The sequence below is a fragment of the Rhea pennata genome, chromosome 13 (genome assembly GCF_028389875.1).
Source record: "Rhea pennata isolate bPtePen1 chromosome 13, bPtePen1.pri, whole genome shotgun sequence".
NCBI lineage: Eukaryota > Metazoa > Chordata > Aves > Rheiformes > Rheidae > Rhea > Rhea pennata.
In genome coordinates, this window is record NC_084675.1 from 2966026 (window position 1) to 2992645 (window position 26620).

The 26620-nt window shown below is 46.5% G+C and overlaps 1 protein-coding gene across 1 annotated transcript in view; it reads left to right on the plus strand.

Annotated features, from left to right (window-relative positions):
* Positions 1–26620, plus strand: part of HYDIN (HYDIN axonemal central pair apparatus protein) — a 164826-nt gene that overhangs the window by 59592 nt on the left and 78614 nt on the right. Inside the window, exons 12-17 of the mRNA XM_062586846.1 lie at positions 1735–1802; positions 4883–5118; positions 7098–7198; positions 8732–8867; positions 9747–9911; positions 13946–14098. Of these exons, the coding sequence (XP_062442830.1) occupies positions 1735–1802; positions 4883–5118; positions 7098–7198; positions 8732–8867; positions 9747–9911; positions 13946–14098 (859 nt within the window). The remainder of the gene's footprint in view (positions 1–1734; positions 1803–4882; positions 5119–7097; positions 7199–8731; positions 8868–9746; positions 9912–13945; positions 14099–26620) is intronic.

Sequence of the window (26620 nt, forward strand, 5' to 3'; positions counted from 1 at the left end):
GATGTCTACTCACCAGTTCAAGCTTAGCCTCCTTCTTCAGGAGATTTCATGAGCAGGATTCAGTTCTCCATGGAGAGAAGTTCTCAATTGTTTTGACTGGAGAGAATTGGCTGTGGAACACTGCAGTGGAGTTCGGTGCAATGGAAGGAATGGGGATAAGAATTCAAGTGATTCCTCTCGCACCTTGTGTTTTCCTTCAAGTTCTGCAAGGACACTGATCTCCATTCTCACGTGCATTAATTGATCCTACTGTAAGGCACAGTTGTTGCCCAAACCACTGCTTTTCCCCCTGTTTCTTGCAAGCTGTACTTTTATCAGCTGTTGTGCACTGAGTTTGGGGTTGGCTCCTTGCCTGAGCCTTCTGGGCAGCCATTCAGATCTAACTTATTTGAGCTCAGATACAGTGCACTCAGCAGAAATAGCAGTCATTTCCCCACTTGCTTGGCAAGGTGCATCTCTGGCATTTTTCCAGTGTGATCCCCAGTCAGGCCTGATTTGGAGGTGGCTTTCCATCATCATCTGGCAGGTACTGTGGCAGAAAGCTTGCTTGCTCCCTTTGCTCCATCCAAAGTAAGCTGTTTAGGTTGAGGAGGTTAGATCTGGTTTTGCGAGGTCCTTGGAGAAAGAACTTGGTCAGCAGCAGGAATTTGCTGCCTGGCTCATTCGCAGGAACTAATTCACCTCCAAGAATTGAGAATTAGTGTTGGGCTGAAACTCTAGAAAGATAGTTTTTGAGTGCTTTTTGACCATCTGTGTTCCAAGTGCAATCAGAAAATGCTCAAACTGTAAGTGATTTTCTTTATTCAGTCACCAACTTACAAGGTCCTGAATGGTTGTTCCTTTAGTGTTAGAAAGGGATGTTGGAAATTGGACACCACATATAAAATGAATGCAAGTCTCTCCTGCAGGTTGCTGGGAGTGATTCCTTTTACAGAACAGGCACAAACAGTGGTAATCCCATGAACAAATTCCCTGATTTAACTAGGAGATAGAGTTACCACTCATTAGCATGAACCATGAAACGAATTAATGGATATTGTGCAGCTCCAAGTACTGACTGAAGTGGATTTTGGAGAGTTTGTTTGAAGTCTTGCTGCTGAATTTGAGTAAGAGTGAGGTAGCATGCTAGGTTTGGGACATTCATGTCTGGGGTGGTTTGGCAGATATGTGTGGCTCTTGGATGTATCAGCTGGTGCACTGCTGAGAAGCTCATATATTTCTCCATGAGACACTCTACTGGGTAGAACTGTTGCTCTTCTGGTGGTGGTCAGTGGGAGATTTGGGCTTCTCTGGATTTACATCTCAAAATCCTGCATGGATATTGGTTGTATGGATCAAGATCTGCTAAGACAAAAATACTCATATGCTCCATGGAAACATGGCTTCCAGTTCAGAATTCCTGCAGTGCCTCTGGGTTAGGGGAGCTGTGGTACATTCGGTGCCACAAGAAAAAGGTGAGGATGAGTAAAACTGTTGTGTCTCACTGTCCTCAACAAGGGAGACAGCAATTGCTGACTGGGGCTAGAGAAGACACGTTGCTGGTGGTACCTGCTGGATATTTTGCTGAGGTTGTCTCCTGTTCACACTGATGCTGGACTGAGTGTGAGGGTGATGTGTTGATTTGAAACCTGCAGTGCTTCTGAGGCCAGTTTTTATCCATCTGCACAGTAATGAAAACTGAACACTTCTCTTTAACCAAACCAATGCTTCCTCTGCCTGTCTTTGTCCTCATAGGGGCTGTGTCATCGGACCGACTTTTCACTTCAGTGTGCCTTCCCTCGATTTTGGGGATGTCTCTTTTGGTGAGTATGCACTGGGCTTGGTCTAAAGGTCGTGGATTACCAAAATGGAGCATTTTAGCATAAGAGCATCTGTTGCTTGTGTTCCGCCATAGCAGGCTTTGGGGAGTTAAAACCAGGGCTGCTGGTTTTATCATGCGTAGATGATATTTTGCCATGAATGCTGCACATGCATTCATGCACATTCATGCAGACATGCATGGTCGTTGGGCAGAGCTGCTGAGCTGAAATGCAGACACACTGGATTTGTGTGAGAGCAGACCTCCAGCACAGTAGTATCCAAAAGGATTAAGAGAGACTTCTAAAGATTTTGGGTGATAAGGGAAGGTTTACCACTAAACAGCTAGTGCTAGTCATTCCCACTGGTTTGCACTGTGCCAAATTGAGTTCTGGAAATAAAATCGTGGTGGAACTATTGCTGAGAGCACTTCGTCCTTCATTGTCATTTTGAGACAGTGAAGTCAAATAGGGGAGTAAATGAAGTTCAGTATTTCATAGTGTCCCTCATAGACTGTTTTAACCTAAGCCTCCTAATCGCTGGCAGCAAAATAACTGTGAATGTCCTTGTCCCAGAAGGGCCTAGAAAATGGGACAGCAGGAGAAAGGAATTTAAATTATGTATTAGCCTATAGCTCTTCTGGGTAGATGTTTGTGTTGCAAGGTATGGACGCAGTTTATCCAACTGTCCTTTAAGATGAGGAGTTAATCTGTGCTATGAGGGCACCTTATTATCATATACTAGGTAATGTACCCAAGCAATAGCTCTGCGGCAGGCACCGCTATCTTTAGAGGCTCCTGGAGGCTCCTTCTCCTTCCCCACTGAAAGCCAAGCTCTGCTGACATAGCCTGTAGGTGAGCACTCAGAGCGTCTCCATTGAAATGCAGATTCTGATTCTCCATCTAGGTCTCACAAAAGGCTTTTTACTGAGATGATCTGAAGTTTAAATGTGAAATCAATTGTGGATTGATTGAAGGGCTATTATCATTCTGCACCCAGGATGCCTCTGTGTTTTCATGCTGTTCATGAACTTTTAAAGAAAACTCATTACCTTTTCTGAGCAACCTCCTCTCCCTACTTCACCACTATATCTTTCACTTCTTTGTTTTCTTCTGAATAAATAAAACAAGAAACACAGCAGGCAGCCCCCACTAAAAACAAGAAATATGGTTATATAATACAAGTTTCATCCTATTTAATCTGATTTCTTTAATAAGACTCCTTCAAGAAGAGGCAAGCTTGTGTGTGTGTGTGTGTGTGTGTATATATATATGTATGCATGTATATGTATATATATTCCTTTTAACTGTGTTGTGAACTATTATCTCTATCTGGTAACTTTGGCCTCGTTTTGTGTCCTGTGAAGTCTGTCCCTGTCCTTTGTGTGCACCTCCTGCCTCCCTGCTGTATTGCTGGAGTAATTGCTGGAGGTGGGCACTTACCACCGTTGATAGTCTTGGGTAAACTGCATGCTGCATTTCTGGTTCATGTTCCTCCCCATCTGTATTCAGATAACATCATATAATAACTAGGCCATGGAAGACGTGCCCTTCTCCGAGTTGGCCAGCCAAGCAAGATGCCCACTCCAGAGTGGGCTGGGAGTCTAAGGTGTGGGCCTGCCTCTGCAGAAAGGTGGAACATCCCTGCTGGGTGTGGCTGTATCACTGGTGCATACTGGAAAGCTTAAACCTTTGGAGTGCAGGCTTGTTAGGCCAAGTGAGACATGTTTCCTGCTAGGTTTTTAAGCTAACCTCAGACTTGCCTCCTGTGAAGTGGCTACAAGTCATCACGCTCTCAGTCCGATCGCACCAAAACAGGAGATGCCTTATGGGTTCAGCGTAGCCTCTAGCCCCTTCTCCGAAGGGCCGGGTGTCCCATGAGTTGTGTTACATTTTCCAGCCCTGCATGTCTATGCCTGTGGTACATCCAAGATGTTGCTTGATAGCTATATGGGAACAACTGACACAGCTCTATATAAATACAATTATCTCTTTAGTTCTGTGTCATAGAGGAATAGCAGCAGTTTCCTGACCAGCTCAAGGCAGAAAATGGTTTTTCAAGTCACTGTTACTGTTGAGATCTGAAAACCTGTGAGCAGGGTGATATTATTTACTGTGATGGGATTAGTGATAGGGAAAAAAAAGTTTGATCAGGCTGAGATAGCATTTCTAATTACTAGACTTTATTGCAAATTGAGTTTTATAATATTATTGAGTTAATAATATTTATAACTGTGGGAGTGTTGCACTAGCAATGATTAACTAGAGGAACCTCGCTTACGTCCTTCAGACTGGCATGCTGGCAGAGCACGAAGAAGCATATGGAGTGAGTATATTATATATGCAAGAACGCTAATAGGCAGCAGCATGACAGCACAGGCAGAACCACTCAGCAGAAGTGCAGTATTCAGGCTCAGATGATCCTGGTTGCCGTTTTCAGTGGGCAGCAGGAAGACTGTTTCACATCATTGATTATATTCAACACAAACGATCTACTTATGCTCATAGCTAAGTTGAATGGAATTTGATCACATTTTTGTGCCAGGGTCAGGAGAAGCTGGCTTAAAGGGTATTTTACATATTGCTATAGTTCCCAATTTCATCTCTCTTTTTTTTTTTCCCTGCATATTCTACTCATTGTCAATACACTGCTTTTATGTATTCAAAACTGTGTGCCTCCTCATTAAGTTAAGATTGTATTCAGCTTGAGCAAGGGTGCCAGAACTTGCATTTTATTGGTTAAATTTTCAGAATAAACCTATTATGGTCTTTCTGGATGTACACACAATAATTGGTACAGATTTTGAGGAGGGGAGGGAGAGAGCTCCTCACGGTTAAAGAAATAAAGAAAAACCTCTGGTGCTCACTAAGACATCACTGGGAGTGAACGTTCCCGAGGAAGCAGTCTCAGATCAATGGAAAAGGAAACCAAGCGAAGATTAATTATTTGCTCAGCTTCTCAGTTAGCTGTAATTCAGGTTGAAAAGAGCTAAATTCTAAGCACAGTTTTTGTCCTAATGGAATATTCACACTAGGAATCAAAGGATAATTGATGCATAAATTCACAATTGTGTCATTTTTCGTAGGCTTTCCGTGCACCTTATCCTGTTGCCTCAATAACACGTCTTTGGTGCCCATGACTTTCACTCTTCGCATCCCTGGGGATGGCCCTGGAGAGCCCAGTGTTACCAGCTTTGTTCAGATCTCAGATGACACCAGGCCATCCTGGAGAAGGGGAGTTCAAGGTCGTGTCAAGCCAACAGAATTTACCATAACGCCCTGCAGGGGAACTGTCCGCTCCCAGGGACTCCTGGACATCCAGGTATGGACAAAGTCCAGCTGTACATGATTCAGCAGGTGGAGCTGAAGTTTCATTGATCTGAGAGGGCTTTAGCACTGCTGAGTTTAAGCATAATGGAAATAAGATGTATGTAATAATGTTAGGCTTTTGTTAACTGGGTCATTGGGACGTTTCTGAAGGAGTAGTTTGGTTTCCAAAATCATAAGCTAAAGATCATGTGTAGTATGGTCAAATACAGAAGCCATTCATGTATTTTGAGAGCTTCTGAGAGCAATTTCTTTGGTTTAAAGTGGGCAGAGGAAGAAAGAGGACAGAAGGTGGCTGCTGAAAATGGAGATGTCATTGTTTAAAGTAAGAGTCATCTTTTCTTCCCAGCCTTGTTTTTGCTCTCCTGTTGAGCAGAGAAAGTCAAATTCACTGCAGTGATCTCTAATGGGGACAATAAAATCTGTGGAAGCCATGGACTGCCTAGCATCTGCTGGGCCACATTTTGCCCTCGGCTTCCCATTGTAAAGCGGAAATCATTCAGTTAATGTCAACAGATTTCCTTTGGATCTGTGCTGTTGTAGTTGAAAGCAAAAATTGGTCTCTTAATCTTAAAACAATGCTGAATACAAGGAGAAATGCTTTAGTCTATTCGTGCTTTAATTTGGTTTACGTGCGCCCTGGTAACTGCTAGATATATTTAACAATTCAGATATTGTCAGAGGCTTTGGTTACTCTCTGAGACCCTTTACTACGTACAGACCAGCAGAAGTTAGGGCAAAATCTGCCCTTTCCTGGTCGTGGGATGAGGACCAGAGAGTCAGGGCTTGAGCAGTCCTGCAGGCAGGGCAGCTCAGAGCGGGGTCAGGGTTGTGTTGTGCAGCATGCTCTTGTTCTCCTCCATGCTGTAACATCTCAGGCTGTAGAATTTGCCAGGAAGGCCCTGGGGCTGGTTGCTGTGGTCCAGCAGAGCATGACGCTGGGGACGGGCAGACCCTGGGCAGGGGTTGTTGCAGCTGATGGACCATGAGGCTGAAATTGGCACTGCTGGCAGTGGAGTGGCTCCCAGCAGATGTTCCCACTATGAAAGCCCTTGTGTAACACAGCCAGGTTTGGTCTGCTGCATTTCAGCTCTGTCGTTTGTCAACATTAAAAAAAAAAAAAAAAAAAAAAAGGCGAGGGGCAGGGAGAATGAGTATAAATATGTTTGCTTGGGACCAACTTTTCCATCTGAGACCTCTGAGTGGTCTCTGATCTTCAGGAAGCTTTAAGGTATTATTCAGCGGTGAACTCAAATGGATTGAAGCAGCGCACTTACTTTTTTAGTGAACAGCAGATAAAAGCTATCAAAGGAACCCAGCAGCCGGGAGCATCACCCTTGCTGTGTGGGAGGCTCTGACAAGACAGTGCATTGGGCTAACCAGCAAAGGGACTTGCCCACCCGTGTCACGCCAAAATGACTGGGCACAGAGACTAGCAGATAACGCTCTCTGAGATGGAGTCTAGGCTTTGCTCAGCGGAAACCCGTGGTGCCAGCGTGGCTCCTGCTGTCTCAGGAGGCTACGAGCATCCATGCCCCAATAGCAAGGCTAATGGCAAGAGCCATGTCCTTGACAAATTCCCAAAGCCCATCTGTGTTTTGTTTCTTGTTGTGCAATTAATCCAAGCTGCATTTCTTAACTTGTTTTCAGCCATGTGGGTTGATAAAAGCTGGATCACTTCACTGAAGAGAATTCCCTAGGGGACACCCGTGTCACTTTCTGGTCCTTTACCCCTTTGGTCCCAAAATGCTTCATTAATAGTCTGCAATGAAGTGTTTTGTAGACCAGTAAGCTCCCCAGCTCCTTGGAGGAATTTTACGTAGCATGGGCCTGTGGAGCTTCCCTCAGCTCCACAGCTCCCACACCACACACGTCCTCATCCACCCAGGGCTCCCAAAGTGCTACGGTCTATCTGACGCGTGGAGGATGGCTTTGGGGAGTGACAAAGTAGCTGACGCTCTTCTCTTCTGCCAGGTCACCCTGTGCTCCAATACTGTGAAAAAATACGAGCTGGCCCTGGTGGTGGATGTGGACGGTGTTGGCAAGGAGGTGTTGGCACTCCTCCTCACAGCAAGGTACTGACACTTCTCTTGCAGCTCTTCTTCCTTCATCGTGCCTCCGCCGCCAGCGTGCTGCCTTGCACACAGTCTGCTGGGTTCAGCTCCGAGCGGGAAGAGCAATTTAATGAGATTGTTCTGCCTGGTTGGATGCTAGTGTTAAATCGGATATGAGAACAACAGCACTTCTGAAAGTGGCACGTGTCGAAAAGCACCTGTGCTCAACATACAGGAATGGCCCCGAGTTTTTTGAAGGGAGCAGTAATTGTGTTCATTATTGGCCTGTTTTTCTGTGCCTGAGGTATAACAGCTTTGCTGTACAGTTAGCCAAAGAGCCACCTCCCCTTGCGAGTGTTGGACTTGTGCTGGATTGTGACCAAAATGCAACATTCATCCTCAATTGGGATACAGCTGGCAGCCTGCTGAGAGATGAGGTTTGGTTCGGTTAATGAAGGCACATGCAAATGGGAAAGAGGGGAAAGAGGCCTCTGGCAGAACTGATGAAGGAAAAATAAAAGCAAGGTCTTATTGAAGGGAAAAATTTTTGCCTCATTATGAGAGATGAACTCAGGTTTCTCTGCTTTCCTCCAGCTCTTTTGACCGTTAATGTTCTCAGACTTAAGCTCAAAGTTGTTCTTACTGCAGCCAGATAAAAGAGAAAATCGGTCCTGTTGGCTGCAGTAGGTGTCAGTTTAATTACAAGAGGGATGCAGTTAGCCCTATATATTTAATTATTTGTGAGGGCTTAATAGCCAGAGGGATGCTATTTTCATAAGATTTCAGTGTCTTACAATGTGCTGCCTGCTCATGGCAACAGAGTCAGGCTGGTTTGGGGTTTTCTGTGAGGTTGTATGTCAGGAAAAGTCACCGCTGTGCTTTGGCGGTCTTTCACGGTTGCAGAGGGGTTCAGCAATTCCGCTACCTCTCCCAGGCAGAGTCGTGTGGTCAGCGCCTGTGCTGCAGCTTTGAAAAATGAAATAAATAAGGGCAGATAGGAACAGATAAGTGCATAAACTCATGGGGTTGAAAGAGCAGGGTGGCTGTAGAAACCAGGAACAGACCATCACTGACTGCGTAAAGCAGGTGCTGGGTTGTGCCCTCCACTGCTGTGACAAATGACTGAATGTTCAGGCAAGGGCACCTACTTCTAGGGAAGAAGAGAAGTTGCTTTTATTGAGATGCTGGAGTCTCATGTCCCTTGAACCTCTCCCAGTGGGACAAGGGCCGTTGCCCTGCGAGAAAGCGTTCGCCCTGCTAGGATGACCGGGAGGATGCACTGCAGGGGCTCAGTGTGGAGGAAGCTGGTGGTATGAGCATCCTCCTAGGGATGAGGGGTCTGTAAGACTGCTCCAGACACTGGCAAGCTCTGGGAGGTTGCTGATTTAAAAGGTGAATAAAAAGTAGTTAAAGAAGATTTATTGCTATAGGGATATTAAATGTCCGTTTGACAGTGACAAATGTGTTCTGCTCCATTTCACCCTATCTAGGGAATAACCAAACTCTACGTTCTCCTCGTATCTCTAATGCTCTTTTGGTCATCGTTTTGTCTAGATGTGTAGTTCCTTCGCTGCAGGTGCTCAACCCCGTTGTGAAGTTTGGACGGTGCTTCCTAAAATTCCCTTATCGGCAAACACTGACCCTGGTGAACGACAGCGATCTTCCGGGCTGCTATGGGGTTCTTCCGCAGGTTTGGCATTGCATCCACCTCCTTTTCTCATCCATTACCATGGGGTTTGCTGGGAGTAGGAACCTACCAAAATATAATAGACACTGAGGTGTTACACAAATCCTTGTTGCTAGAACAACCCCTCTATGTTAGGCCTGAGGAAGAAGATTATGTTCTAGTCATTGGGGTGCTTTTGTGCGGGGGAATTCACAGGGTCACTAAAAGCTGTCGTAGGATCCCCCAGTGCGGGAGTAGCCAGTGATGGATACAGTAGTGTTTTTGGTGAAGCTTGACTCTCTGACAGAGGGAATTACCAGGGGAAAAAGGCAAAAGTTCCTAGAGGCCTCTGGAGAGAGCTGGCCTTTGGACACAGAGATAAAAGAGGACAGTGTGCAGCCTTTTGACAGCTGCTCTGCTTCGTTCATGAGGTGATAAGGGGTCTTGGAGAGAGCTTCAGTAGCCATATGAGTTACACAGGGGGCATCTGTCATTAACCTTTGGCAAGCATTGCAGAGAGAAGTGAGCCTTCTCTTACCACAAGGGAGAATGCATCCTGTTCCCACGGGTGTTAACGGCATACAGGCTGCAGCTCCTGGGAGCCAGAGCACCTGAGGGTGCTGAAGGTGATCGCCGCTTGTCCCGCCACAGCCACCAAAAGCATGAAAAGCAGTTCGAGCACCTTTAGCTGTGGGATAGGAGCCGTGTTTCCCCGCAGCTGGTTTTGGGCCATCCCTCAGGATGTCAAACGCTTAGAAGTTTTGCACCTAACTTTGTGTCTTTCTGTTTTCTCCTAGGAGTTCTTTAAAAAACTGTGTTGAATTGTCGTTGATGTAAATATCAAGGAGTTTAAAGCTTCCTCCAAGGTCATTCTAAAGCTGTATTTGGTTCTGTCCCTTACAGGAGCACAAGGATGCTGCTGCTGTGTGGTACTTCAGCCCGCTACCTTGTGGGATTATCCAGCCTCACAGCTCGGTGGAGATCCCATTTACACTGGAAGCCCAAGTGATGGGAGAGAAGGACACAGTTGCTCACATCGCAGTGTTTGGGAGTGAAGGATTCCCTTTGGTGAGTCCCAGAGGAAATGTGCCTGTTGTCTATGTGGTTGGTTTTGGCAGGGCATAGTGTGTACTGGGTGGGTTGCTAATTTGAAGGATTCTTCCTGTGAAAACGACAGCTGAGATGATAATGGCTGATGTGATAGGACTGCAGATATTCCTGCCTGCTGCTTCACTAGTGAGAGAAACTAGGTATTTCTTGGCCACATGCACTGCTTAATCAGTAATATGGTTTGGAAAGAGAGAGAGCATGGATGGGGCCAGATCCTGCCACATATCGAGGACTTCATTTATACTTGATGCAAAGGAAGTGGCAGGAACTCTGCTTCTCACCAGACTGGATCTTCCAAGATGAATTTACAAGAAGTTATGCAGGAAAGGTCAACTGGACCTTCTGTGTATCTTTTTTCCATAGTTGCATCCCAAAGGACCGTTCAGGGAAAAATGGTAAAGCCACAATGGCAAATTTTCCCAAGCAGCCAAGAAGTCAAAGGGACAAAGTACCAAACCCTGCATTTGATATTTTTGAAAAATCCACTCTACCGTTTAACTGTGAAACTCATTGCACCAGAACCAGCAATAAGCAGGATGATTCCAGAAAGACTGTCAGATATGATGACTCGTGTGAATGAAGGAAGAAGGGATTCTTGGCATAAACAACAGCTAACATCTGGGGAGAAGGATATTTTCCTCTTAGATTGTGGTGATCAAAGCACGTGACACTGCATGATCTCAGGGATAGGTGACACAGGATAATAGGTAGGCACAGTCTGAAACCCAGAATCATCCCTGGATCTCATACTCTGCTGTGATATTAGATGAGTAGATGATCTCCAGAGGTCCCTTCCAACCTTACTGATTCTATGAGTAGCTGCTGCTGCTTCATTTAAAATTTCAGTTCAGGAGTGATGCAAGGACATACCTGAATCCTGAATTTAAGAAACAGCTGCCCAAGTGGTGTTCTGAGCAAGACCAGATTTAAGCTTTTTTAAAAGTCAGGTCTGTCATGTCTTAGAAGTTTCCATTGTATTTCTCTGCTGAAAGCCACAACCAAAGACACGTGGGTCTCCGCACAACCTGCATCCAGAGCACAGAGACTTTTATCTACCCAACTTGATGGACAAGGCAAAGTGTCCTGGCTAAAGTCCCCTAAAAGATGTTGCTTGCATTCAGGCAAGCACAACAACAGCAGTAACAACAAATCTAAGCAGGAGAAGGTTATGTTGTGTCTTGGTTTCATCTAGCTGAGCTCTAGAACAAGTTTAGTTAATTAAATTTTAATTTAAAATTATACCGACTTTTGAATTAGCTATATTAAAATGTCTTGTCATCTCTCTAAGCATGAAATAGGGTGTCAGAGGATTGCCGGGAACCTTAAGCTTTACGTAACAGAGAGGAAGGCTGGCATTTTGAAAGCAGTCCAAAGGATTTAAACAGTCATTAAAATGAATGGAGAAGATGCTGCTAAATCCCCTGGACAGCCCTGAACATCTCAGCCTAGGTCTTTGTGACTCTGAATGTAAACCAGTCAACAGGAAGGCCAAGCAATGCAGGAAGGAGAATTTTGTAGTTAAGCCTGAAGTTTGACAAAACAGATGCTCATAAATGCAAGGCGCACTTCCCTTAAAAGGAGTGTTTCTCCCCTCTAGAATAACTCAGTTGTTTAATTCTTGTTTTGTTTGTTTTTTAACTATGTTGTTCTTGTGAAGCTTTTACCCTTGGGTTAACAAATGGTAGCTTCAGCCTTCACCTTATCTTAACGATCTTTTTTTTATTATTTGGAAATTAATATGTCAGTCTTTAGCCCTGAGGGAGAACATTTCAACTGGAGAATCCTAACAATCTCTGAAGAAATGAATAGCAGAAGACTGAACTCATATGTGTGCCCATTAAGTCAATCTTTAATGTGCAGCATTTATGCTCAGTTGTGTGTGCTTATAGAAACCCAGTGAGTGCTTATAGAAACCTTTCTGGGCATACAGAGAAGCATACACATGAACTTCTTTCTGTCAGGCTAGGTGCTGAATTTGCATGTTCAGTAGGATTGCTCTGCAGTTTGGGATGACTTCAGTAGTTTCTTGGTAGTTCCCTGGTCCAGAGCCTTCTGGGCTAGCGGAACAGCTAACTGTCCTATTATACATCTCGTACTGATGGTAAATTCTTGTCATATGGGTCAAATGGTATAAATTTGTCAGCCTCAGTAGAGTCACTGCAATATATTCCAATAAAACAAAAGTATGGTCTTGTTCTAGTTGACTTAGGTCATGCCTTCTGCTGTTGAGGTCAAGTTTTTATAGACTTTCAGAGTGAAATTATTTTTAACAGATCTTTTATCCAAGTTGTGTAGAGTCCCTTCATGGGTCTCTGCCCGGTACTTTGTTTGCAAGTGACTGCAGGCCAGCTTCAATTTACTGTTTGTAATCTGCATTAAGGAGCTGGAAAAACATGGCATGAGGTTTACTTGTGGCAAATCAGTCTACTGCATGCCATAGGCAGTGGATTTTGCAGCTGGTTGCTGTCAAAATAGGTGGTCACTCAAAGCACAGATGACTGCCAGGGGACAGGTGCTCTTCATGCCCAAATGACCAAATGTGACATTACATACCCATCAACAAAGCCAGCAAGGCTGCTTTTGCGTGTGTTGCAACATTACTGACGGCAAACTTACCGTTTCCTTTTACTCCCTTTTCCTCTGTATCACATTGCCTGCAAATATTAAATGGAATTTCTCTTTTCCCTTTCAAGAAGATTGCAGAGGAAGGCTTTTTTTTTTTTTTTTTTTTAATGAACCTTTTCCTTGGTGAGGATGTCATGTTATAATATGCACTGTAATTGAACTCATATGTGCAGGACATCCTGCAGAGTTGTTCTGGGTGGGATGGCAGCTCAGCAGCGCTGGCTTGTTAGTTTACTCGTCTCGGAGGGGTTCTGCCCTGCCTTTGCTCCTCTGGTTTTGCCGTCACTCAGAGGCAAAGCCAGCTGGTGAGGCACTGCTCTTTCGTCTAGCAACGCTTCTCCTCAACTCTCCCTTCCCAGGAAGAAGTTACTCTGGAGGTACCACCCTTAGTACGTGATTTTTAGGCTCTTTTACTTGCACACAGTGATGTCCTACAGAGAGACTAGTGTTTACGGATGATGTTTCTTCTGGCTGAGTGGGGCTAGTAGTTCTGACAGCTGTCAATGCTATTTCCTTGAGTCAGACATCATTAAAGTGTTTACATCATGGAGGCTGGGGTTTCTTGTGGTTTAATCACACTCTGTGCTCTCCAGTGAAGCATACAGCAGTTTGTTGGTGTTAGGGGGGTTTGTACATTCAAGTCCTGCTTGAATGCTAGATATTTGGATCTGATGAAATCCATCCAGACTGAGTAAGTTCTCATTGTTTTTAATGATATGAGAAGGTGACTGAGCAAAGGGATCCACGTTCCTCCTCTGGCGGAGTCCATTCCAGCGCAGCAAGAATGAAACCTCAGGGCCTCAGGTTGTCAAAAGAGAAAAATATTGCTTGAAAGATGTAGTTAATAATTAAAGCTTCTTATTCATACAGCATCACAAATACACACAAGTACTCTTCAGAGTCAACTGACTTGCATGATCCCTACTCTGAAGAGCCTGCTTTGCTGCCGACTTGTGCTGGTTTTCACAGGTGTGGCTTTGTTGACTTTCACAGAGTTCCTCTCCAAGGGTAGCTGTTCAATAGCAGAAGCCAGAGGGGATAGTTCGAGGCAAGACTGAGCAGTAAAAGGTGTGGGAGCAGGCACAGGGTAGAGGAAGGAGAGGCGAAAGGGTGAATGCAAGTGTGAAGAAAGCGAGAAGCATGGGAAGCTGGATTTGTTTATTCCTGATGGGTGCTCTTCTGAATTTGTGGCTTTCAGCTGAGATCATTCTAGATCCCAGGCTTTCTCCAGGTCTTCTGTATCAGTGTTAAACGCCAGAAGCTTCAAATAGCTGGGGCTGTATTGAGTCTAACAGTCCCCTGAGAACTATCTAATTTTTTTAACCTTCCTTTCTTTTTTGATCCTTTCTACCTGCTTCTGGGAGCAGAAGATCCATTTACTGAGCACTGGAGAAGGCCCAGTTGTCCACGTGTACCCAAGTAAGATAGATTTTGGCAATATCCAAGTTCTACAAGATGCGTCGCAGACACTCCACCTCTCCAATCAGACTCTAATCCCCGCATCATTCTGGGCACAGATGGTAAGTATATGTGGGGCTATTCTCAAACAAAATGCGACTGGTCTGTAGCAGCCTGTGACCTGATTTTGTATACAGCATTTCCATGTGATTATCTCAGAGAAAGCAAAATGCTCCCTTATAATGCAGCACAGTGAGTTCTGGTTCTGTGTGTGCAGTTTTAGCTGGGGATCCCCTGATAAAGAAGAGAATTTGCATAAATGTGTGAATAGATACAGTTCTGGATCATCTTTATCTGCTTTCCTTTTATTTTTTGTAAGGTATTTAGGTTTGTTAATTAAGTGTTTGGAGTTCTGAGAGCAAAAGAACCCTGTGGCAAGGGCGTGGGTTTCTGCACAGTTTCCCTGTTCTATCTGCATCTGATTTGCCCTTCACTCTTCAAACTCCTGTTAATGTATAAGTTAGAGAATAGGATCTGTCCTTAAACTGCTTGTGATGAGGTGTGCTTCACCTCTGCTGGGGATCACACCAATTTTTACAGTCAAAAAAAAAAAAAAAAGCTTTTAAAGGTTGTATACCTAAGAGATGCAGATGCAGCTGGGACTGACTGAGACTGAGGTGCAGGTCTGTGGACTCTGTAGCATTGCAGAGCATCTCTGGAGACTAGCTGCAGAAAACGGCAGTTTAATTCAGAGGCTGCATCGCCCGACGAGCTGCCTCGTAGCAGAAACGTGGGGTTGCTCACGGGGCACCAGGAGCAGGGACAGGGTTGTTGGCTGTGGCCAGGGTGGGCTTCCCGCTGCCCCTGCCCCTTGCACGCTGTTTACTCGGTGCCTGGGGGCAGGTGGCTGCATGAACTGGTGCTCCTTCTGCTATCTCCCTGCAGCAGAGGCTGTTTTTCCGTGTCACTTTTTCAATGCGATGTGTTTTGTGAACCCAGAGTGTTTGAGGCCGTGCTTTTCAGGCCTTTGCTGCTGTTCTAACCATGGAAACCGGGGGCCTGTGATGAGAACCCAAGCTGCATCCTTGGCCCTTCTTCAGTAGAAGTCATCCCAGCTACCTGCTGGAAAAGCTGGAGGGGAGATTTGGGGGGCCTGGAGACAAGGAGTTTGGAGGAAGGTCGTGCTCGTCTGTGCTAGATGGACTGAACCTCTGTGGCTGGTTAATCCTGAGCCACCAGTGCGGACATGGGTTTGGAGAAAGCATCGGGCAGTGTGAGATCACGGGCTCAGCCTCCGGAGCACAGGTGAAGAGGGGCTGAATTTCGCTGTCCCTCTTGCTTATTTTCCAGCTATCTCCCTCCGATTTCTGTGCACAGGTGGATAAATGTAACATCCCGGGGTAATTTGCTCCAACTCCAGCACCAAATTCTGTTTTCCATCTCTGCAGAGAGAAGGCCACCCAGCGTGGGCTCCATGGGGGTTTATGTTTTTGTGGGTGACGCTTTGATACAGCTTGTAACCATGACTGACGCACAGAGCTGGGTATGGGTCCTGCTGTCCCAGTGTAATACCTGCCTTCCCGCCCCAGGGGCAGCTTGCAATTTATGCTGGTGGGGCTTGCAGAGCGCTCGCATCTACCTCTCTGTCGCCTCTGCACCCTAATTTATGAGACTGGGTGATAAATCCTACTCTCATTCACTGCAGTTTTGGCAAATACTGCGGCACGTCAATAAATAGAACAATAAAACAAAGTAGTTCAGGGATGGTCCCTTTCCGCACACTAAAGATGAGCTCTGTTGATTCGTAGTCCCCCTGCTTGGGCTCTGTGACACCCCAGCAATGATTATTTACCCCCCCCCCCCAAGGTCAGCATCTCAGCTTCTCAGGACGGCTCAGTCCAGGGGCTCATATCAGGGAGATGCTCAGCAAAGCAGGTCCTGGGAACCTGCCTGATCAGGGGGTCTTCAAGCAGGGACTCTTCAAATCGTGATATTCAGCCTGTCTGACGGGAGCGGCGATGCTGTATGCAAGATGTCATCAAGTTACTCTTACCCTCTGCGGCTGCCTACTTGGCTGCTTTGCTGCCTCAGTTGGAGTTCTGCCATTTGCTAAAAGCAAGTGCTGCTGCCTTAGGCAGCCTGGCAATTTATTGACAGGAAGAAGAGAGGATTAAATAGCTTTGGAGCTAAAATTTCAGGTGCTTTTGGGTGCTCGGGTGAACCTTACATGTCCACAAGGAGCAGAAGTGGCTAGAGTTGTTATAGCCTAGCTGGTGGGTGACTTTAGCGTCCTTCATTCACTTGTGCTTCTACACAAGTCTTGTGTTCCCTGAGATGCCAAAGCTGCTGCTTGGGTTTTTTGTTTGGAGATTGCTGAGCAGCGAACTGTGATTTCCTTGTCTCCCATTTGATGGCTAATCTTGAAACTTAGTGTATTTGTAGTTAGGCTTATAGATCACAGTCGCACTTGAAAGAAAGAGGTATTGACTGAAATTTTCACAAGAGCATTGGATCAGTAACGTTATAATGCACTGACTGGCAGCTCAACAAACTGAATGAGATTAGATTAAGGGGTGACAACAGGGCGAGTAAATGGTAGGTGGTCTGGTTCAAAACTGAAAAGGAAAATGGTGTAACGTGGATGGCTGTGTCCCCACCTGCACTGGGTGAATTGCTGGGAGCAGCACTGAGCATCTCCGTGTCGGAATGGTGTGCAGATCTCCTGCACAGTGGTGTCCCTTGGTAGGAGGACAGCTTTCATAAGCTCATGTGTCCCGGACAAGAAAAGAGGCAACTCAGACTGAAATTAAAAAAAATTCTTCAAAGCTGTGCGCTGAGATCAGGCAACTCCGGCCTTCTAGGGAGAGAGGTAGTTGTGGGCCTTTCTCCAAAGTGGATGCTGGCTGCAAAAAGTTAACAGCCTTGCAAGAACTGTCGTGGATCTGAGGTCTCATGAGCGTTGCCCTCTTGTTGAGGCCTGGAAGAGCATGGGAGGAATTTGGAGAATTTCGATTAGAGGCTTAGTGTGGGATGCTGCATCAGCTGGCTGGCAGGCAGGTCCTCTGTGTGCCAAAATAATAGTTTGAAAACATGAGAGCATAAAACTCCTTAAGTTGGTTTTTTGCACGTGTGTGTGTGTGCACATACCCGTAAGACACACTGCATTGGTACACTGGCATGCAGGAAACTGAATTCTGAGGTGCACTTCTTGGAAATGATTGCACAGATCAGTTTTCTCCTTCTACCCTCTCTACCTCTTGCTATACTACTATTAATTGAATTAATTCTTCTGAGCACAGACTTGCTGCTTTCCGTGAAGCACCCAGAGTGAAGAGAAGGTGGCACTGGGCTGAGGTTAACTCTGCAATCCCAAAGAAGTGACCTTAAAGCTTTTTGCAAGTGAGCTGGAGCTCCTGATTTATCCACAAGACGAGAGTCCTTTTGTGCTTCCCGTTCCCATGCATGTTGGAGGCAGAGCTGCTGGGGCTGTTTACTGTGCTTCAAACAGCTCGCTACCAGGAGAGCAGGGCTCTTGCTGGCAGATGCAGAGAGAGAATTTTGCAAACTGCCTGTATTTTGCAGTTGCCCCTTGACTCCTTAGAAATGTTGACACTGTCGACAAATAAAGAAAAGGAACCTGAGTAAAAAGGTAGGAGACGGGAGGGAAAGAGTGGTACAAGGCAGGGAAGTGGTGCAGCCTGCACGGATGACGTGGGAAGCCGGACAAACCCAAGAAACCGAGCTTCCTCCTGCAGGATGAATCCCAGCTGAGAAGCTGCTTAGAGCCAGGCTGGCGTTGCCCTTGGGTGCGACACTCAGCTCCGTGGCTCCCTCTGACCAGCCAGGACGCCAGGCTCAAATGGCACCGGTCGCGTTGAGCAAAACCTGGATTGCACTGAACAGTTTGGGTTTTTCCTGAGTAAAATCTGTGTTTGTTTTGGAAATACTGTCAATTTAGCAGAGGGTTGGCTAAGAGGAGATGCTGCCAGCACTACAGCAAACACACGATTAGGTAGAGTTACAGGCAGGTGAGAAATAGCCCAGACAAAGTAAGAACACGTGTTAAATATAGAGATATGGGAGGAGTGACTGGCCTGAGATGAGAAGCCTGCCCAGCACAGAGCAACTGTAGCTGCTCCGTCCTGATGCTGTCTGCACCGGGCCCCTCTGTATCCTGCCCGGACCGCTTTGGTGCTGAGTCCTGTGTGCCTGGCAGGGCTGCTCTGCAACCTGGAGGAGTGAGCAGAGCCCGAATCCTGGTAGAGGAGCGTTTATAATCCTGCAGTTCAGGACATTAGAGACGTCGACTGGCTTGTGTTCCTTGTTTCGGCAGGTGGTCAGCTCAGCATCGATGGCGCGGGGAGATGGATCATGGGATGGTTTCCCTCTGTCCTCTGTGGTGCTGCTCATAGCAGCTCCTGGCTGACTTAGCACATAGCAATTGAGCATCCAAAGGAAGGCTGGGGTGACAAATTGTGAGGCATAAGACACAACAGGAAGGCTAAACTGATGCAATTTTCAGGCAATAAATTCAGCTTCTGCTACCCTGGCTTCTCAAGGCAATGGGAACAGCCACGAGGCTTTTCTCTGTGTTTGAAGTGGATCACAGGGCATCATACTCTAGTTTTCTATTTGCTTATTGCTTCCTGCCTGCCAGGATATCTGCAGGATGTCTGTGCTCCGTGGGACCAGTGTGTCAACCCATTCTCATCTGTCAAATCCTGTACCTGTCTGATGATGAGCTTATCAGCTGCCAGACAGTCTGGCCTTTGGATCCAGCAAAGGGGGAGGATTATCTTTTTCTTTTTTTTGTTGCTTTTTTGTTTTTTTTCCTCTTTGGATAAAAATGCTGGAGGAATAGGTCAGCATGAAGGAGCTGTTGCAGCTTTGCTGGGGGAATGATGTGACCTACTGAATAAGGTGGCTGTTCCTCCTCCTTTCTGCCCCTGTCATCTTCTTTTCCTGCTTTCTTAAGTGTCTGATGATTTTGCTGTATTGACAAGTGCAAAACAGTTGTATTGATTAATGGAAGTGTTAGCTCTCGTTGCAAGAAGGCAGAGATGTGTTAGAAGAGAGTCTCTTTGATAATTTCCTGCTCGTCTTTTGTGTCTCTGTCTTCTCGGGGATCTTCTAGACAGTTATTAATCAAGACATCTCTTGGCATCATGGAAGGTACTTGTACATCATGCCTGTGTGATCAGAAAAGACCGGCCTAGCATGTGATTCGTTTATCAGTGGAAGCTTTCTTCTCCCTATGTAACCACCATGCTGGGTCTATTTTGAGCCACTGTGGGATGGAAAACGCTGGCTTTGTGGTGCCTTATAATTGGGGAGGAGAAAGAAAACATTTCTTGGGATTTCCTCTCCTAATGATGGTGTTTTGCCTCCTAATTTGGGGTCCTGTCTCCTTTGACCTGATCTTCAACATTCCTCATCCAGGGCACTGCCCTAGGGCAGCTTAAGTTTCCGTAGAGCCAGGGATGCCCCAGCTTGCTGCCCCAGGGCTCATCCAAAGGGGGTTTCACACTCCCCGCGTGGCAGGAGCTGCCCTTCTGACCACGTGTCTTGACCTGGCCACTTGAGGACATTCCAGAGCTCAGACCTAGCTGTCCTTTGAAGCCATCTGATGAGCAGGTTGAGCTAGAAGCAACCTCTGAGGGAGACAAGTCCTTCTGGAGAGAGAGTCGATGGCAAGGAGACCCCCTTCCATGCTCCCAGGGACAAACTGCCTGGAGATCCAGCTGGAGTTGATGTTGCAGGAGAGACTGAGTTTTGCTCATTTAAAGAGGTGGGGGGAGTGGTGGGAAGGCCGTAACTAGTTAGCTTTTAACTGGGGTTTACTGGAGCAAAATCACTGTTTTTTTTTTTTTTCCAGAGCAGCATGTAAAGGCTTCTGGTGGAATTCAGAGCAAGCAAGGACAGGACGTACAGTTCCTAGTCACATACTTGCTTCTTCCCTCATTAGTGTAGCAGTTGTTTCATTTACTAATTCAGTGCTTATTATCTCAAGGCTTTCCCATGATTCCCTCTATTAAAGAAATGGCCATATGGATAGACAGCAAAACACAGAAATAAACTGAAAAACAGCGCAGCTAAACGGATGCTGTTTCAGTGATTCTGCTGTGTGTTCTGGTTGTCGAAGATTTTGTTATCATCTGGGCGAACTGTGCAGGCTGCGGGGAGGGAGGGCTTTGAAGAGTCTCCGCATTGCTGTCAGCTCTCTCCAACTGCTATCACTGAAGTTAGAGCAGACTTGAATTGGCAATGGGGTTGTTTGTAAATGTACTGTAAATTACCCTCCCCCCCCCCAAGTATCTGAATAATTAGCCAGCTCGTCAGAGTTTGTTCTTAATGCAACGCGGGCAGACGGGGCCCTGCCCTTCAAACGTTTGCAGTCAAAGATATCTGCAGTGCTGTTTGGAAATGAGTGTTAAATAGGTTTTCCAGGGTATGGGCAGCGGTGGCCTGAGCCCTGAAGTTTGTGGTCTCTTACAAGGTGGGCAGAGGTTTGGAAGATGAGATCGTAGGCTTAACTCTTTCCAGAGCTGTCACAGCAGAGCCTCACGATGCAGGATGCTCTGAAAAACTCACCATTAGATTAGCTCTCTTGTCCAGCTTTTAAAGACTGTATTCTGCTAGTAAGGCAGTACCGATTTCTCCCTGTAGGTACAGAGAGTACCTGTCTCCTGGCAATCGATTGTGCCAAAACCTGCTGAGGAAGGTGGAAGGCTCTATCCTTCCCAGGGTATGTGTAGCATGGGCTTAGGGCCAAAGACTTGTAGCTTTTTGAAGGGAGAGCAGAGATTTGGAGGAGGAAACATTGTAAAAGGTGCAGAAAACTTGGCCCGAGGGAAAAGTTTTTATTGCATGAGATAGCAGGTATCTCATTAGATGAATTCAAGCCCTTTCAAAAATGCTGTAATGCTTCCAGTAATGGAAGAGATTGTTATTCTGCTCACCCAAGGAAGCTAGTGACTGTCTGTCAGGCTTTCTTACACCCGTTGGCCACTATCAACCAAAATAAAGGGTTGAAGTCTTAAAAATAACTATGTCCTTACAAGTGAGTGTGACTCACATGAGTGCTTTTCGCAAAGGAAGAGTTTGGTTATTAAATGCTCTGCTTGGCAGCAGCCAGCTGAACTGGACTTGCTGGCTAACCGGAACGTGCACGGCACCAGCAGAGCCACGGCACGTGTCTCTCCTGCCCAGTGGGGAGGGCAGGCAGGATCTGGAAGGGCAAGCTACGGGCAGAGGACACAGATGGAGTCAAGCTTCACTAGCTCTGTTGCTCACAGAGCAGTTTGCTATTAGCTGTACTAAGAACACGAAATTTGCCTCTGTTGTCAGCGACAGTAGTTCCATGTGTTAATTTTGATTTTACTAGCTTTAGATGCTTTGCCTTTGTAACATGTCCTCTTGATCGTGCACCAAAGCAGAAGCTAAGCTAAAGCAGTCTGTCTGCCTTTCCTGTGCTGTTCTTTGCAGGCGGAGTGGAAGCCAAGGTAGCAAATCCTCAGAAACCGCTGGAGGTAGAGCTCTGTGCTGAGGGTTTCTCCCCATGCATTTGATGTGAAGGTGCTGCTGCTGAGGTGGCAGCAGGAGGATAATTGTCTATGAGAACAGCTAACCAGCCTTATGTCCTGATCCACAGCCTTCTGCTTGGCCTCTTAGTGCCGTTGGGTGATCTTTTGGCTTTGGCAGTTCCAGATTGTGCATGGAAATGAAGAGCCAAGGATGCAGCATCTCAAAGTCTGGGCTGTGTTTGAAGCACCTGGTGTGATGGAATACTAGATAGGGAACCAGACTGGATTTGGTGAAGCTCCACTGTCTCTGTCCAGACCACGAGGCTGGAGTGCTCTGTGCTGTGCCACACAATCCTTTTCTCCTGACTGCCCAGAGCAGGGGATGGCTTGGACCTTGCCGTAGTTGCTCCTGCCTGTGCATGTGGTTTTCTTCAAAGGGGAACGAAGGCGTGGGGAGCTGTTGCATGCCCAGCTCACCTTCCAGTCAGGAATCAAAGAGCGACCAGGACTTTGGCCTAACAGAGCCCTCAAGCAAACACAGCCTATGATTCTCATGTTCTCTGGGACAATAGGGAATTCACTTCCATCTTCTACCTACATTCACCTGCTTCCAGTGAGCAGAATACATTGCATCTTCATGGAGGTGGAGAGGCTTTCCTGCAGCATAACTGTAAGGAGCTACAGAAGCGGAAGGTGCCCTGTGCTACAGATCTAACATGATATGATGGTTTCTTCTCCAATTTTTCCTTTGGTGGACTTGAGAAGATCCATTTGAGTAAGCAGTACCTGTTCTGCAGTGTCATTTCTGGCTCAGGTCTTTGTCATTCCAGGGCAGATAGCTACAAGCCACCACCTTATTGCTAAGGCAGTTCTAAAATTTTGGAGACAAACTCCTGAATTTGATTTTTTTTGAATGGAGCAAGCCATTTCCTTTTTGCACGAGATATCTCCCATTTTAGAAAGATGATACAATTACATGTATGTAGGGATACTTTCAACAGCACCTCGTTTGTTACCTAGACTATGGGGAGTTTCTGGAGACACTGTTTCAGAGTTATTCTCCTTATGTACCTGAAGCCAGGAAACAAAACCGCTGAGGTTTTCTTGGCAGTTCCCCCACCTGCCTGAGGTTCTCTTTGGCCCTGATAAAACATCAGCCGCGTCAGCTGACTGGTCTTAAAGAATGGCTGGTGGAAGGAATGGTCTTGCAGGACTACTCTGGAGCTACCCATCCATTCAATGTGCTTGTGTTTCTTTAGCAGATACTGTTATCCACATGGTTGGAATTCTTGGCTCTACCTCTGGGGCCCTGAGAGGCTCCCAACGTCTCCCCTTGGGATTGCAAAAACTGAGTCAAAGCTCTGTGTGCAGCTGGTGTAGGATGGGAATTTATTCCCTCTGCATTTGCAGCCTTTGCAAGGAATGATGGGTTGGCTCGACACAGTGTGAATGCTCTGTCACTAGACGTGTGGCTTGGTAAGAAAAACAGCTGTGTTTTGACTATTGAGTTGTTCTTTCTCTTTTGCTTGTGCAAGGCTAGAATGACCAGATGCTTTTAATTAACTAGCTTAAAGCAGTTCCAGGAGAAGCGAGTATGGTGGCTCCCCAGTCATTCCTTAAGGGCTGCCATCCATCTCAGAGATCCATGCTGGTGTTCATTATAACCAGATTTTGGCAGCTTTTATTCACAATAGAAGTCTGTCCTGGGAGAAGCTAATGATATCTGTGCTGAGTTTCTTGATTAAATGATTTATCCCAACCATTGACTAGCACTCAGTGGCTCTGATGCCCAGTAAAGCAAGCTCCTACAGAGACAAAAATAGCCACTATCTTTGTCTATTCTGTGCATACAGCTATTGCGTCATTTCACAGAGCGTTCAGGGATAAGTAGCAGGAATGTTATCTAAAGTCGGATATTACTGGGTCTCCTAAGTGGTGGTTTTTCATAGACCAATCGCCTCCATGTCCTTTACACAGGGAAGAGGCTTTTTTTCAGTCCTCTCTTCAGCTAGATGATCCAAGGTATGGCAAAGCTCCCAGTGTTACAGCAGAGCCCAGGTTCTTGGGCCAGTACCAGTACGGAGCCAGCCGCCTTGCCCGGTGAACAGCGGAGCGCCGTCAGTGTGGCATTCCCCCGCGCGCAGTCATGTGCAGGTAATTTGCCATTCTCTGCACACGCTTAGCGTCAATCCCGTGCAAGAGTCATCCTTACAGCGGGTACGTGGTGATTCGGGCCACTTTTCTTTGTGAGCAGTTGAAGCCTCACCTGGAGGGATATCGGGAGTCCAGCAATGAAACCCACTGGGTCCCCGGGTAGTCAGGTCGTGACAGTCCCCTGACCAAGTGATGGTGGCTTTCATTCAACCTCTACAGTCCACACAGCAGGAAAAAGAGGTGGTGACCTCCTCCAGCTCCAGATTTCCTGTCTCTGGGACACAGCCTGGACCAGGGTTAGCAGAGCTGACCTGGAAACCTGGGTATATCTGGCCTGGCAGAACCTCTTGGTCCTGGCAGGTTTCTATTCAGCGATACATTATGCTGTCCCTTGGACCCACACCAAATGTTAACTAAAGGAATGAGGACAGCATGCAAATCTTACTCCTCCAGAGTCAACTGTTGGCCCACTAGGGCAAAATAGGTCAGCACTGGATAACACTAGGGAATTCAAACTCTGGCTCCACCTAGACAGTCTATCATTATTCCTCTGTGATAGTTTCTTGGGTGCAATTTACTGCCCGGCTCATTGCCAGGCTTTGATAAATTAGCTTTGTCAGATAGCAGACTTGCAGACTCACCTCCGGAGCAAAGCTATCAGGTCTCCTTTTCAAGCTAGCTACCCTGTGTCAGCATGAATCAGAGGAAAAGTTGTACATTAATGTCAGTGAAAATCTTAACACCTGCTGGCTTGGTATGAATGTGCTCTCTGGAGAGTCTTTGGCTGATTGCAGCCCAGTGGATTTCTCTAGCCTAGCGATCAGCTCCACAAGGAAAGGAGGAAAAATGGAAGAGGGTTGGTGAGATGATGTGTGGTTAGGTCACTTCTTCTCTTTTCTACCTGTTTGTGGTTGTGTGTGTCACTGCTTGGTTGTCACCTTTAGGATGAGAGTACGTTTGATGGTGATTTTTTGATGGAGTTTCAGGAGGTCCAGTATGGTAATGTAGTTTCTCTGGGTGAGCAGGTGAAGTGGGGCTGCAGCTCTGCTGATGAGTTTTGCTCTGTTTGCCATCTTCAGATCTAGCTACGTGCTCTTGGTGGTCAGACTGCTTTTTGAGCATGACTTCTCCCTACTCAAGGCCAAGAAATGTCATGGGTGCAGAAAACAAAATGGTGACGGGTCAGACCTCAAAGGGAATTTAAGAATAGTCCGTGAGGACCAGAAGAATGGAGAATACGTTGCCGCTGATAACGTATGTGAAACGTATAGGAGTAAAAAAGGCCATTTAACTTGTACCTAGCCTAGTTTTCATGGAGAAGCAAGGCTTTTTGAAGAGATTCTCTTCTTACAGCTCTCAAGGAGGAAAAAAAAATGGAGCTGATAGAGTTTAATCATTTTGCCAGTGTAGTGTACCTGGAATAATTTTGATGCCTTTGGCATGTTCAGTCCAGGACCCATATGGGCAGACCTGGCCCATTGCTGTGCAGGGCACAGTCAGCCCTGGGGAAGGAGTTAGCACAGTGGGGACCCTGAATGTGCAGTACGTTATCGCTTCTCTGGCCTCCAGCTAGTCTTACCTTAGTCGTTAGCAGGGGTCAGTTGAGGGGTTATTCAGAATGCTTTCCCTGACTTTGAAGTGCTGTTTTGCTTCCTGATGCTCTTCTGCCTTGGGCTGGCTGGCATCCCGTTGGAGCTCTGCGCCACCAGCCTGGCGGATGGCAGCTCAGGCTGTTTTCACTTGAATCGAGCAGCTGCTTGGATCGTGTCAGGCCTCCTAGCACATCCTCGCTTTTCATTAGAAAGAAAGAAAAGCAAAAATATTCTCTTTTACAATACTCTGGTGTTTTGGGTGTGCTTAGGGGGGAGACGTTAGTGCCTGGCTTCCAGAATGCACAGTCCTGAACGAGGGTACCTGTACCACCAACACCGTGGCAGCTGCTGCAAAGCAGTATGCGGCCCAGCCCGATGCTGCCAATCACAGCAGTGGTACTCTTGGACGTGGTTTGCGGTCCTCCTCCTTCCATGTTATCCACTCCAGAAATGCTAAATCTGTAAGCAAACAGTAACTGAGATTTAATGTGTCAGCTGCTGAGAGTTGTGTGAACTTGACATCCTGTTGTGCAGGAGCTGCAGGGTGTTGGTGCTACGGGAGACTTTGCAGGCATCTTTCCCTTTGAAAGTGTCAGTCTGCAGTTGACAGACTGGAATGACCAGCCCGTTCATTTTTGCTCACGTGAGGTCTGCAGATACTTATGGAGGAAACTGTGGTCTTCAGGGGTTCCTCTGCCTTCCACCTGTAACACCTTTAGAACTGGCCAGGGACCATTGTATGCATTTCTCTTGCATGCTGTGAGCTTACTCCTTGTGAATCTGGCTTTAGGTGAGCTGGGGTCCGATACCCTTATTGCCTCGTCTGTAGAGGAAAGCCTATAGGAAACCAGTGGAAGGTAACATTTGGGAAGCCCAGGCCATGCCCATAAGTCTCATGTCTTGTGTTCGGTTTTCTTTCTACTTACAACAGGGCAGTAAAGAAAGAAATGTTTATAGCTGAGTTCTCCAAAGCCTAGGGCGCTGGGGCACCAGTGGCTGATGATTAGCAGGAACTGGGTGCTTCAGTCCTTCAGGCACTGTTGAGAAACACTGCCTATCTCTTGAGAAAGAAGGCTTTGGAGTTGGGATTTTGATCAGCTGGCTTTGCAGAGTTATTCTTCAGGCTCACAGCAGTACCCCACCGCCATGTGGTCGCTGCGGTGGGATTTGAACGGTCCCGACTTCCTCTGTCCTCAGGCCTTTATGCAAACTCGGCCATTGCCACTAAGGCAGGAGAAGCAAAGCAGGCTCCCTTGGTGCGTACTCTAAAAGAGAGACTGGAGGGGGAATAACCCTCTCCTGAGGATGAGCATCCCTCAGGTTGGGCAAAACTAGGTTAATGAAGTGAGCCTGCTAAAGAGGGGCTAAAATGTAG